The 13,929-nt window shown below is 44.0% G+C and overlaps 1 protein-coding gene across 2 annotated transcripts; it reads right to left on the bottom strand.

Annotated features, from left to right (window-relative positions):
• Nucleotides 1-907: 907 nt before the first annotated feature.
• Nucleotides 908-12,861, bottom strand: Ccdc32 (coiled-coil domain containing 32). Of its 2 annotated transcripts, none has more exons than XM_048459855.3 (4): nucleotides 12,744-12,861; nucleotides 10,598-10,853; nucleotides 5,066-5,222; nucleotides 908-1,819 (listed from the first exon to the last, which is right to left on the bottom strand). In XM_048459855.3, exons 2-4 carry the CDS (start codon nucleotides 10,839-10,841, stop codon nucleotides 1,681-1,683), a joined length of 540 nt encoding a protein of 179 aa, XP_048315812.3. In that variant the 5' UTR covers nucleotides 10,842-10,853; nucleotides 12,744-12,861; the 3' UTR covers nucleotides 908-1,680. The 2 variants fall into 2 exon arrangements, with proteins under 2 accessions (XP_048315812.3, XP_048315813.3); XM_048459856.3 differs by having other exon boundaries at nucleotides 12,753-12,805.
• Between the last annotated feature and the right edge of the window lie 1,068 nt (nucleotides 12,862-13,929).

Genomic DNA, 13,929 nt, shown 5'->3' with positions numbered 1-13,929 from the left:
GATCAGCAGTTAAGAGCACTTATGACTCTTGCAGAGGACCTGGGTCCAGTTCCCAGCACCTACATGGCATCTTACAACCACTTGTGACATTGGTTGCCAAGGATCTGACATCCTCTTCTGGTCACCAAGGACTCTTGCTCATATGTGATGCATATAAGCTCACACAAGCAAACACACACAGACATAAATAAAACAAACAAATAAAACACTCTTGCAGGCAGTGATGGCATATGTGTTTTATCCCAGTCTTTTATCTCACGAGGTAGAGGCAGGTGGATCTCTGTGAGTTGAGACTAGCCTGGTCTATAGAGCGAGCTCCAGGACAAGCTCCAAAGTTACTCAGGGAAACCTTGTCTTGAAAAAACAAAAAAAACAAAAACAAAACAAAAAAAGAAAATCTTTTCTTTTTCTTATTTGAGATAGGATCTCACTATGTAGCCCTGGCTATTCTCGAACTCACCCTGTAGACAGGCTGGCCTCACACTCAACAGATCTCGAGTTAATGACCTGCCTCTGCCTTTCTAAATCCTGAGATGAAAAGCCTGTGCCACCATGCCTGGCCAAATAAGTAAGTCTTTTTGTTTTGGTTTGGTTTTTGTTTTGGTTTGGGTTTTGTTTGTTTTGTGAGACAGAGTTTCTCTGTATAGCCTTGGAGTCTGTCCTGGAACTCACTCTGTAGACCAGGCTGTCCTCAAACTCACTGAGATCTTCCTGTCTCTGCCTCTCGAGGGCTGGGATTAAAGACTTGCACCACCACAGCCCGGTAAATCTTAGCAAACGCATAAAAACAAGAAACTAGCAAAGGTTGCTAGCCCTCTTGTCATATCATACCTCTGGCTTTACTTCCCCTTCTTCCTGGGAGTCCATGTGACAGGGAATGGGTCAAAGCACCACCCACACGACACAGTTGCTTCAAAGAGAGTTTTATACGGACGGACGGACAACTCAAACTTCACAGGAACAACACAAGAAACGAAGAGCAAATGCAAGCTCAGTCAGGAAAGTTGCCGCAGGGAGCAAGTTTGGAACTAATCAAGGGTTGTGTCAAACACGAAACCATATTTACAAGTCTAATTTGAAACTTGGTACAAAAAGAAGTTGAGGGAGAAGCCATGAAGAAAAAAAAATATATCTACACCCCCCCCCATTTTTGACACAAGGAACAAATCAAAAGGGAAAGCCCGTTTCTCTTGAGTCCTTCTGCTTACGACAAGTATGTGAGAAAGTCTCACGAGGGCTTGGACCCAAGGAGGCTGACTTCACTCTCCTTGGCTACACTTGTTCCTGACTACTTAGCTATGGAATGCTTGAGACACTGCCGTGAAGACCTAGAAGTGAGAAAAAAAATATGGCTCACTTTACTGATACGTTATATACAAGAGCGCCAGTGTCTCCAAGAACTGCCACACCCTGCTTTTCACTGGATCCTTGCAAACCTCTAGCCTGCAGCAACAGAGCTCAGTCAAGCTTTCTGATGTAGCACACACAGGGTCAGTTACTTCATCCAAGACAGTCCCACAAGCCGGCTCCAAGCAGGTCCTCAGGGCCAGCAGCTGTTTGCTTTGTGAACTGGAAGTCTGGGCATTATCTCTCCCTAGGTTTTTCCTTGCTGCGGCTGTCGAGCTCTCCGCCGTTCCCTCCGGGCCCCACACAGCTGCCTGGCCTAGATGCGAGTGTAATTTATTGTTCTCCTGCCGCCGGCTTGAACTCGGCCTCTGACTTCTCAGCCTGCGACTCTGGAGGGATGAGAAACTGGACCTCCTCGGTGCTGATGGCGACTTTACCCGGCTGAAGCCACCTTTTGAAATGTTCCAAGGTGCTGCAACAGAGCAGAAGGCAGGAACGGCTAGGTCAGACCTCGCTGATTAATTACTTAATGATTAGCTCAGTTACTCAAATACTGCCTTCCCGCCCACCACCAATTTCTTCCCACCTCTGCTTTCCCCTGCTAAAGCGGGGAGGACCGTGCTCCGGCTCTGACAGCTGCACATCCTGGCAGCCCAGCAGCATCATTTACCCCCTAGCGGGCACTTTGGCTCTAAGCAGCACCAGAGCCCTTCAAGGCAGGGCCTCCGAAGGCTTGATGAGAATAGCTGGAGAGCTTGTGCCGCAGTTTCATCCCCCCCCCCCCCACCCAAACTGAAAAGGAGAGAAACTGTCGAGGGCTTGAAACAAACAAATACCAAATCATGGGTGAGATAGAAAAACTGAGATTCTTTTCTACCTAAGACAGTATGAGGCTCAATTACACTAATAAAGCTTATTTGTAAGAACTGTAATTTGGGGGAGGGAGGATTAAGACCCCAGATAGAAACATCTGAGCATCCAATGTTCCCGCCAAGGAATGGCCTCTATGCCAGAGAACTTCTTTCATTTACCTGCATGGGGGAGGGGGGTGCAGTTAATTGTCAGGTTCATGTCTCCCTCCCACCTCCCTTAAGGACCCAGGACCCTATACCTTATAGTTATTACACATTCACAGTAAACTATAAATAGAGAAAAAAAGAAAAGAAAAAAGAAAAAATAGAAAAAAATAAAAAAATAGAAAAAAAAGAAAAAAAAACTATAAATAGATAAAAAATGAGCGCCATGCTAGGCTCTTTAATAACACGCAGCATCTAGGTATCGGTGGCTCACACCCACTGTTCTCTGCACTCAGGAGGCTGTCACAAGTTCAAGGCCAGCCTGGATAAAGAATGAGACCACGTCGCTAACTAACCAACAAAAAGCACAAAGTCATAGAACTATGTGGGGGACAGCAGCAGCTCTCCCATGAGGACTCTCTCATCTGGCCCTCGTGGAACACAAAATCACCTGTTTAAACGCTGAGTTTGAAAACAAACGCATAACTGCTGTTTCACAGTAGTTTCCTAAAACTACTGTTTTCCATTTTGTTCCACAAAAGGACAGATGCTCTCCCATAAATGTAGGTAGGAATACAGCCCAGTGCCCGAGGTCAGAATAAGCAGAAGGTTGACTTCATGCCCACAGCTCAAGAGAATCCGGTGAAAGGGACCTTGACTCCTCATCTACCTGCCCCCCTTTCCATGGAACTGTTCGAAATATATAAAAAAAAAATAGGAAATGGAAAGTCAAAACAAAAGGGGGAGCCCACTGAGTTTTATGTGTGATTACACGGGCAGAGTAGTCTGACTTTAAAAAGAGGGAATTCTTTCTCGACTACGCAAGAGAAAGTTTCGGCTTCTTGTTTTGTGTTTGGTTTTGTTCTTTCAAGATAGGATTTCTGTGTAGCCCTGGCTGCCCTGGAACTTGCTCTGTAGTCCAGGCTGCCCCCCTCACCCTGAGTGCTGGGATTAAAGGCATGTGCCACCACCGCCCAGTTTCATGTTCTTAGAGTTGGAGTAGAGGGAGGTGTTTGGAAAGATAGAACATTATGCCAAGTTATGAATGGGTCAGGAATCTATGTAGCTCTCCGAATTGCCTGGTTAGGGAAGTTTAAGACTCACATATATTGAGCCTTTATAGATAGAAAAAAAATATTATCTTTTAATCCATCTGAGGTAGTGGGGTTGACCTCAAAAATGATTAGACTGATTTCTGAAGGACCTGAGGGTACGCTGACTCAGATGGGAGAGAACGCAAGTGAAAGTGCTTTGTAAACTACACGAAGTGTGACTGTGAGGTTTTATTCAGATATCGGCCTTGATTCCGGCAGTAGCATCATCACATGACACAATGGGACTCTCAAAATCAACACTAACTGTGAACTAAGGTTATATTCCCCAAATTTACTGAAAATTATACTTGTTATTCCTCCCACCAATTTTTAAAATTGTGTGTATGTGTGTAATGCACATGTGTGGTATATGTGTGTGCTGGTGCACAGGCCCTTGGGCATACACTCAGAGGTGAAGAGAAGACATCCAATGTCTTACCCATCGTTTTCCGCCTCACCCCTTTGAGACAGGGTCTCCCACTGGTCCTGGAGAAGGCCAGTGATTACAGAGGGTTGCAGTTAAGCTACTTACTACGTTGGGTTTCAGAGACTTTAGTCTTTAAAACAGTATTGAGATTAGAAGACCACAGCGACTTTAAATGTTGGACTAAATGGATTTTGCATTATGATAGAGTCACGAGGGCCAGGGAGTGAAATGTGGTTTGAATGAAATGTCTCTCATATATCCAGGCATTTGAACATGTGGTCTCCAGCTGCTGGTGCTATTTGGGGAGGATTAGGAGGCGTGGTCTTGATGGAGGACATAAACCACTGAGGGAGAACTTTGAGGTTCAAAGCCTCCCACCATCCTGTTTACTCTCTCTGCTTCCTGTTTATGGCTCAATTTGTGAATCCTCAGCTTTCTGCTTCCATCTCCAGTTACCATGCCTACCTGCTGCCATGCTTCCCCACAACGATGGGCCTTCTTCTGGAGCACTGAGTCCCAAATAAACTCTTCCTTCTAGAAGTGGCCTTGGTCACAATGTCTTACCACAGCAATAGAAAACTGACTAACCCACCATCCTCCAAGTACCAAGCAGTGTCATCAAATAAAAGATGTTTAAAATATATGCTTGCTTGATCCACACACTTTTTTTTTTCCAAGACAAGTTTTCTTTATGTGGCCCTGGTTGTTCTGGAACTCGCTGTGTAAACCAGGCTGACCTCGAACTCAGAGATTCACTTGCTTCTGCTTCCCAAGTGCTGGGATTAAAACTGTGCACCACCACTGCCCGGTTGGTGCACACACATTTATTGAGTGGTTCTAATAGGACAGAAGCTCTATGGCAATAAAGATCAGGCAATAAAGGAAACATGGCTCTACCTGTTGGCTCATTATTTCCTTTTTCCAGTGTACCATACACTTAAAAATGAAGATAATGGTTCACCCTCAGCTCTATTAAATCTGTAGCCAAGATGTAGCTATGAGCATTTGTTATTCTGAAAAATCTACTGCAGGCCCAAGGGCAAACTGGACAGCCTTCCGAGGACTGATGGCAGCTCAAAGAGAGATCAGTCTCAGTTGATACCAGTCCTCTGATGCCACTGTCCCCGAGTTCTTTACTGAATGAAAAGTACCCTCAGCATGACCTGCTGTCAATCAATTACCTCTCATCAGAATCAAGTCCATCCACAAAAAACTCTGATGCTAACTTCTCTTGGAGGAATCGATCCCAGCACTCCTTCTTAGCTTGGGCCAGAGTTCGAAGCATGTCCTTGGAAGTCACTTCCTCATTTAAACCCTTGATTCTTCTTAGTTTCTTCTCTGAAGAGAAAGAAAAAAAAAAAATGGAGCTTACCATAGAGAGTATGAACCAGCATCAGCTATATAGAAGTTCACGGTTAGTCCAGGCTACTGGAGACCTGATCTCAAATACCAACCAAATAGACCGAACAAAACCAAACAAAACAAAATAAAAACAAAAACAAAAAACACTTTTACTGATGAACACAACACAGTCCCTGTAAACAAGCAAACAAACAAAACCTTGCTTTTAGAGAGAAACCGACAGTGGACTGAATATGCTTCTTTTCTAATCCTGCACTGTATCGAGTAAATGTTTAACCCGGAAAACGGGCTCTCAGAAATGAATCAACGCCACGTTGTTTTGAAGTCAATGAAGACACAGAAGGTGTCTCTCTAAGGAACGTTTGTTTTCCCTGGCTTGGCACGTGTATTCCATCTCCTGCTTTCGACTCCTTGAAAGGAACGTCTCTGAGGAGTAAACAGCTTTTCTTCTAGTTACAGGACATGAAGTGGTTTCCAACCCTCATGAGAAAGAATTAGAGAAAATGATGAGAGACCCGGTGCTTCATTAGATGCTAAAATTGATGTGATGGGAATGCAGTAATAAGAGACCTTTAGGATCTCTATGCGGGATTAAATCCTTGATTAAAAAAAAGTATCTTCCAACATTTAAAAAAGTTTCTCAATTTGTGGCCTGGACGCTGGAGCCTAATAAAAGCAAATATCTTGTAATCCCTTAGAGAGAGGCTCACAGGGCTTCCAGACGATAGATGTTTAATTACTCTTCTTTGCATTTGAATTTTGAGGAGACCTCGTTTGAAGCACACAAAAAATGACGTCACCACTACTTTCTGCTTTAATTTAGTCTGCAGCTGTATAATTCAGCCACGTACGTTGTAATGTTTTGGTCGAGGACAAGCCCCATATGTCACAGTGACTTCATCACTCACATGAGTGATGCCACACATGCCTTACTTTGAGGACGCATACTCTACGCATGCTCTACCATAAGAGCACCTGACATTCCATTTCTCAGACAACATCCCGATTGCTAGGCAGTGTGTGAGTCTGCCCAGGTGTCACAGCAATAGAACTGCCATCTTCAAACAGTGCCTGCTTGCAGGAGAACCTCACGGCCCGCTGTTGGCATTCCTTAACCCAGCGGTCCTCAACCTTCCCAACGCTGAGACCCTTTAACACAGTTCCTCATATTATGGTGACCCCCAACCACAAAATCATTTTTGTTGTTACTCCATAGCTGTAATTTACTACTGTTATGAATCGCGATGTAAATATTTTTGGAGCTAGAGGCTTGACAAAGGGGTGACGACTCACAGGTTGAGACCACTGCCTTAGAAGGAGGAGGTGGTTGGGTCTTCGCCTTCCTGTACTTCCCGCTATTCTGCCCTGCTTGCACGTGGGTAGCCTCCAGAGGTGCTACATTACATCGGTGGGGATGGTAGGCTGAGGGAACTCCATCGATGTAGCTATTGGGAGGCCATCATCCATATTAGGTTTCACTGCTTTGGGGTCATCCATGCTCCTAAACATCTAGGCTCTGTAAACAAGCCTGATAAACCATTTGGTTCCCCAAGGTGAACTTTGGTGTTAGAGTACTTAGTTTTGTCACTGGGACCCCATAAGAAGGGGTAGACATTGTCTCCCCAGGAAAGGAATATTCAAAACATTAGTTGATTGCTGTTTGAGGGATGGGCATTCATCTTAGAACCAATGGAAATTTTATAATATGCAGTCTTGTTTCCATTTCGAAAAATGTTTTATCAGCTCACAGCCTCTGACCAAAACAATAAACACCTTGTATATCTATAAGTCACCAGCAAGGGCTCACCCATACAAAACACCTAAAGTTGATAAACGTTAATGTTTAAGGGTTTTTTTCCCCTTAAAGATATAAAAAGGAGGGCTGGAGAGATGGCTCAGAGGTTAAGAGCACTGGCTGCTCTTCCAGAGGTCTTAAGTTCAATTCCCAGCAACCACATGGTGGCTCACAACCATCTATAGTGGGATCTGATGCCTCAGAACACTCATATACATAAAATAAATAAATTTTTAAAAAAGATATAAAAAGGATAATGTATATCTAACATTTATTTGACTGAATTTTTTTTGTTGCTCTTATCGATGGATTCTTTTTGACACAAGTTTATTTGGCAAATCTTCAAATTGTCTGGCCTTAGTTGTCATGGAGATAGGTACTCTTTGGGGCTAGAATAAGCTTCTGCGTGTGCTAGGTTCGCAAGCAGGTGTGGTTTTAACAGGCAGGCAGACCCAGGGACTGTGGCACACTCCACACCTGCCTGCCATTATTACCTAGTCCTTCCTGGGCTGTAAAACAACTATCGGCTTCCTCGAGAAGGAAATTTTAACGACCAGTTAGTAGTTTCTTACTGATTTTAGGAAAGGTCAGCAGGGGGCTGAGGAGATGGCTCAGTGGTTAAGAGCACTGGTTGCTCTTCCAGAGGTCCTGAGTTCAATTCCCAGCAACCACATGGTGGCTCACAACCATCTACAATAAGATCTGGTGCCCTCCTGGTGTGCGGGCATACATGGAGGCAGAATGTTGTATACATAATAATTAAATAATTCTTAAAAAAAAAAAAGGAAAGGCCAGCAGGGTTTTAACTTTCCAGCCAATATTCACCAATCACATCATCATCATTATTTCCATTTCTTCTTGTTCTTCTTGTTCTTCTTCTTCCTCTTCCTCTCCTCCTCCTCCTCCTCTTCTTCTTTTCTTCTTTTTTGGTTTGTTTTTTGAAATAGGGTTTCTATGTGTAGCCCTGGCTGTCCTGGAACTTGCTCTGTAGACCATATTAGCCTTGAGCTCAGTGATTCACCTGCCCCTGCCTCCAGAGTGCTGGGATCAAAAGCCCTGATCACATGATTCCTACCAGTCAAAAGATCTGGTTCTTTCCCAGGCTATGACCTCTGCGCACTGTGAAGCAGATGTTCTGTCTGCCACCAATAGGACTCTTAGGCCCTTTACCACGACAAGAAGCACTTCTTTTCTCTGCTGGCTCCCTGACAAATTTCACACGGACCCCACACCAACTACATTTTCCTCATAATTTTTCCTCTAGTCACCATTAATGGAACTCCCTTGTTAGCAACCACCTAAGTTCTCAGCTGGTTCTTCTCTGTGTCCTTCTACATAGGGTGTCCTTCCTGTGTTCAGTAGCAGACTGATTGGCTAACAGAGGGCTTAGATTTGACTCATGCCACTGTAAAAATATTTATACTATTAATTTAATATTTAAATTATTAACTTAATTAAAAAATTTGGGGTCTGAGAGATGGCTCAACAGTTAAGAGCACTGGTTGTTCTTCCAGAGGTCCTGAGTTCAATTCCCAGCAACCACATGGTGGCTCCCAACCACCTATAATGAGATATGATGCCCTCTTCTGGCCTGAAGGTATACATGCAGGCAGAGCATTCATACATAAAATATAAGTTAAAAACAAAACAAAACAAAACAAAAAAATTTAATATTAAAAATATTTTAAAATTGCATGCATTTGAACTTCAAATAGTAATTTCCAGATTTGGTTTTGGGACACATGGATTTTTACCATAATGAAAAACATTTAGGGAGATGTATTTGTTCTGATTTAAACAGTTCACAATGTATAGATGAACATGCCACTGATCAAAGCAATAAATACCTTGTGGTCCTTTAAGTCACTAGCAAGCATTCACTCATAAAACAAAACAAAAGCCACCCTGCAGGTGATACAGGTTAATAGCTCATGAATTTTCATTTTTCCTGAAGGAAGTAAAAGGAGTGATGAGGAGCTAACATTTAACTAATATCTCTGTCTTTTAGGGAAAAAAAGGTGCTGGGAAGTGGGGGCGCACACCTTTAATTCCATCATTCTGGCGGCAGAGGCAGGCAGATCTCTGTGAGTTCAAGGCCAGCCTCCTCTACAAAGTGAATTCAGGGACAGCCAGAGTGGTTACACAGAGAAAGCTTGTCTGGAGGGTGAGGGTGCAGGGTGGGGGTTGGGGAGAGGGCAAGATTGCTTAATACACTGCAAAAAGAGTAGTGGGCATGGCAATAACTGTCAATCCTACTTTTCTGGTCAGTGAATTCTCTACAAAATAGGTTCATTTAATAATATGTTAGTTTAGAATTAATATATAGAATTTTTATGGTTTTTATGTACTAGTTAGAGTATATTTAAAAGGGCAGAGGGAAACTGGGTGTGGATTACCCCTGTAATCCCATCACCCAGGACAAAAGGCAGGAGGATCAGAAATTCAGGGTCATCCTCAAATATACAGTAAGTTCAAAATCAAACTGGGCTACAGGAGACCACGTCTAAGAAGTGAGGATATTGGGTGTGGAGGGGGCTGGGGCTGGGGCTCAGAGGTAAAGCTTTTGTTTGTCTAGTATGTAGGAGACTTTGGGTTTGAAAAGCAGAATAAATAAATACACAGCACAGTCAAAGTCAGCCTGTGGTGGTTTGAAGGAGAATGGCCTCCAAAGGTCATAGAGTTGAATACTTAGTTTCCTGTTGGTGGAACTACTTGGGAAGTTTAGGGGGTGTGGCCTTGTTAGAGGAGGTGTCGCTGGGAGCAGGCCTGGAGCATTCCAAAGACTCACACCATTCCCAGGCTCTCTCTCTTCATCTTGGAAGCTTCTGTCACCATGGACTCTAACCCTCTGAAATGGTAAAGCCCCAAACAGTTTTCTTTTACCAGCTGCCTTGGTCATGATGTTTTCTCACAGCAATAGAAAAGTAACTAAGGCACTGTCCTAGCCTGATAGCTCTCTTGCCCTTGCATGAAACAATTTTAATTTCTCATGCCAGGGGAAACAATTTTAACTTTAAAATGAAACAATTCTAGTTTTAATAACTCTCTCTCTCTCTCTCTCTCTCTCTCTATATATATATATATATATATATAAACACTTTAATATATATATATATATATTAAAGTTAGTACAAGAAAAGTGTGGGCGGTAGTGGCATATACCATTAACCCCAGCACTCAGGAGGCAGAGGCAAGTGGATCTCTCTGAGTTCGAGGCCAGCCTGGTCTACAAAGCAAGTTCTAGGGCACTAGGGCTGTTACACAGAGAAACCCTATCTTGGAAAAACAAAAAAACAAAAAAACAAAAAAGAAAGAAAAAAAAAGAGAGAGAAAGGGTGGATGCCTCCTTTTCAGCAAAGAACTTGAGACATTTGAGACATTCCCTGGAATTACATCTGGCCCAAATGTGGCAAGGACAAAAAAGAAAGAAAAAAAAAAAGAAAATTAAAGATAATGTAACAGAACTTGCCTCCCTAAAAAACACAAGTGTTGGGATGAGGGGAGAAGAGAAGAAGGGAGGGAGAGAGACACAGAGACAGACAGACAGAAAACTTACCTAGAGACGCTAAATACACCTCTGAATCATGCAAGGGAGCCCAGGGCTTTCCAGATAGCTGGACAGCAGAGTCTGCCGCCTCCGTGTGGCCTTCACCTTCAGGCTGTGAATCCATAAAGGAGTCTGAGAAGGCGTTGTTGGCAACATCCTCTTGGGCAGGACTTGGCAGACAAGAGCAGATCTCAGCCCAGAGATCCTGGCCAGATTTTGCAGCTGGAGAGTCGAGGCTCTCAAACATTCTCATTTGGAGTCTGAGCTGAAAAACAGAAGCTCAAGTGAGTAAAGACTAGCTCCAAGACAGTAGGATGCTGGGGGTGGTGGCGCAGGCCTTTAGACTCAGAATTTGGGAGGCAGAGGCAGGCAGATCTCCGTGAGTTCCAGGATAGCCAGGAACACATGGTGAGACTTTGTCTCAAAAGAAAGAAGGGAGGGAGGGAGGGCAGGAAGAAGGAAGGAAGGAAGGAAGGAAGGAAGGAAGGAAGGAAGGAAGGAAGAGAGAAAGAAAGAATACAGTATAGGAGTCAGAGATGACTTAGAGATTCAGAGCATTTGCTCCTGCAGATGACTGGACTTTGGTCTTCAGCATCCACATGGCAGCTCACAATCATCTTTAACTTCAGGTTCAGGGCATCCGATGCCCTTCTCTGGCTCTGTGGGTACCAGGCATGCATGTGGTGCACATACATACATGCAGGAGAAACACACATAAAATAAAAATAAATCCTAATTTAAAAAATACAGTATAGCCAGGAGTGGTGGCACATACACCTTTAATCCCAGTACTCCAGAGGCAGAGCTAGGTAGATCTCTGTGAGTCTGAGGTTAGGCTGCCCTATGTCAGGGCTTCATAGTGAGACCCTGTGTCAAAAAAATTAAAGTACAGACACACACACACACACACACACACACACACACACACACACACATTCTCAGAGTCTGAGAAGTGCATTAAAGAAGCCCAGGGCTTTACAGTTGGCTAGACAGAAGAGTCTGCTCCTCCAGACGGCCTTCATCCACAGGATGAGAACCTGCATTTTATATCGTCAGTATACACAAGACTCTCTGCGATATTGCCATTGTGCTCACTGTCTGCTTCAGATCCCCAACTATAGCTGTTCTAGCATCAGTCAATTAAAAAGCCTGTCCTCAGCGGGGTACAGACTGACAGTCATACATAAGAAAACAGCAAAAGGGTTGCTTGGTGAAAAGCGATCTGTCAGAGTCCTATCATAATGTAAGGGCATCCACTCACTACAGCAGCAGCTTGGCTCTAGACTTCAAGTTCCTCCCCGCCCCCATTCATTCTTTTTACCACTTAACTTTTTATTACTATTTTAGTTGCTCATATTTATGCGGTAAATGTATGCAAGGTGTAATCACCCAGATAATTAGCACTGAATACAAACACCGAAAGAGAGGCATTTTCATCGTTTTCCCAGACACCCTTAGGTGTGGTGGCGCACATCTGGGGCGTCTGCACTTAGAAGTCTGAGGCAGAGAGATTGTGAATTCCAGGAACTGGTGAGGAAGAAGGAAGAGGAGCAAGTAAAAGACGAGGAAGAAGCAGGAAGAAGAAATAACGAGATCAAATGAGTGGTTTGTTCAAAGCTGCATAGCTGGTATATAATGTTTTGCTTACAAAATCCTTTTTTCTTAAACCACTCCGCCTGCTTGGGAAACACACTGAAAACTGCCCACGCTGAGATCGGTGAGAAGGGCTGTGCGCAGAGACGAGGGATGTCCATTAACTATCTAGGTTTATAGAATAGGTCGACATCTTCCTGTAAGAGGTTTTTTAAAGATCAGGAAAGCTGAGAAGGGCAAAGTCTGAAAAATTTCAGCGGACAGTCCAGACAGCGCGAGGGCCCAAATGAAGAGGAACAGATATGTCACGCAGTCCTTAGACTCTCCATCGATCCCTCGGAACACATTCAAACCCCTAGTCTGCTCTCAATCGGGAGCCCGCGTGTCCCTGACCTCGGAATGTCAAGAACCTGGGAGGAAACCGTAGGTCCAGGCCTCGGTCATCCCGGCCTCAAGAATTGACTGGCCTTGACGGTCTGGTCCCTGATGCCCCTAGTTGTGTTCCGGAGTCAGGCCATAGTAGGGGCACGCTAAACACTGGACACCATGGCCCTCCACCTACCGCAATCACCTGCCCAGCAGTCTCCAAACGCTCAGGTCTGTCGCTGGCAGTCAGGAAGAAGCAATGAGGGGCGGCGTCTCTGAATGACGGAACTCAGAAGCTGCCCAATTGACGCCTGGCTTTCTGGCGTCCTGTAAGTTGATTGGTAGAATCGAGTTAGTGACGCCCAGCAGGCAGTAGGTGGGCGGAACTAGTCGTTGCCAGGGAACGATGGAATCACTTATCCAGAGTTTCCTCTCTGAGACCGGATTGATTCTTAGTAGGTCTCAGAGTTCCAGCTTTCCACCCAGCCATCCCCGACTTGGATAGGGAAACCAGTTTTCTAGATTTTTTTTTCTCGGTCCTCAGAGGCCTTAATTTCTAAAGCCCCACTGAAAGAAGGTGCCTACCTGTCTTATATACCTAGATGGTTCTTGAAGCCCCGAGACTCTGGGCGCAGCTCTTTCTGCCTGTTCTTGTCTGGACTGTTTTCAGTGTATTTCCCAATCTTGGGTAAAAAAACAGATTTTGGGGCAGTAAGTAAATAGTGTATCAATTATCTCCCAGACAGTTCTGGGAGAATATTTGTGCTGCCTTTACTCTCTGATTACCCAGTTAGAGCATGTCAGTGACTCATAACATCAGGGCCTCATTGCCGACTTCTGAGACTTTCCTTTATTCATTTAACTGAAAAAACATCAAGCTCATTCTCTGCTATAGGTATTGTAAGTGAGAATTCAGAACACACAAGACTGGCTATGGGCCCCAGAGATTCTTACAGCTTAGTGTAGGAGGTGGTACACCAGTGAGACAGACAGATTTACAAATGGCATAAAAGAGTTATGGAAGATAAGGTAATGTGGGGAAGGAGAGAGGAAGGGAGAGGGAGAAGGGAGAGAGAGAAAGAGAGAAACAACTTTTATAACACCTGCAATTGTCAGGTGTATTGGCACATGCCTGTAACCCCAGCATTCTAGAGCTGAGGCAGGATGCTGTGGAGTTCAAGGCCAGAAAGAGGTATATAGTTAGTTCCAGGTTCAACCTGAACTACAAGAAAAGATCCTATTTAAAAGTAAAAGTATCTTACACAACCTCCAAAAGTTAATAACATGTTCCTTTAGTTACTTCTTATTCCCAACGATTTTTTAAAAATTATTTATGTGTATATCTTCCATTTGGTGTCTGAAGAAGTCAAAATAGGGTGTTG

Source organism: Myodes glareolus, chromosome 10, assembly GCF_982192425.1.
Source record: "Myodes glareolus chromosome 10, mMyoGla1.1, whole genome shotgun sequence".
Lineage (NCBI taxonomy): Eukaryota > Metazoa > Chordata > Mammalia > Rodentia > Cricetidae > Myodes > Myodes glareolus.
Note: the sequence above shows the minus strand (reverse complement) of the source record. Positions and strands in the feature narration are given on the sequence as shown.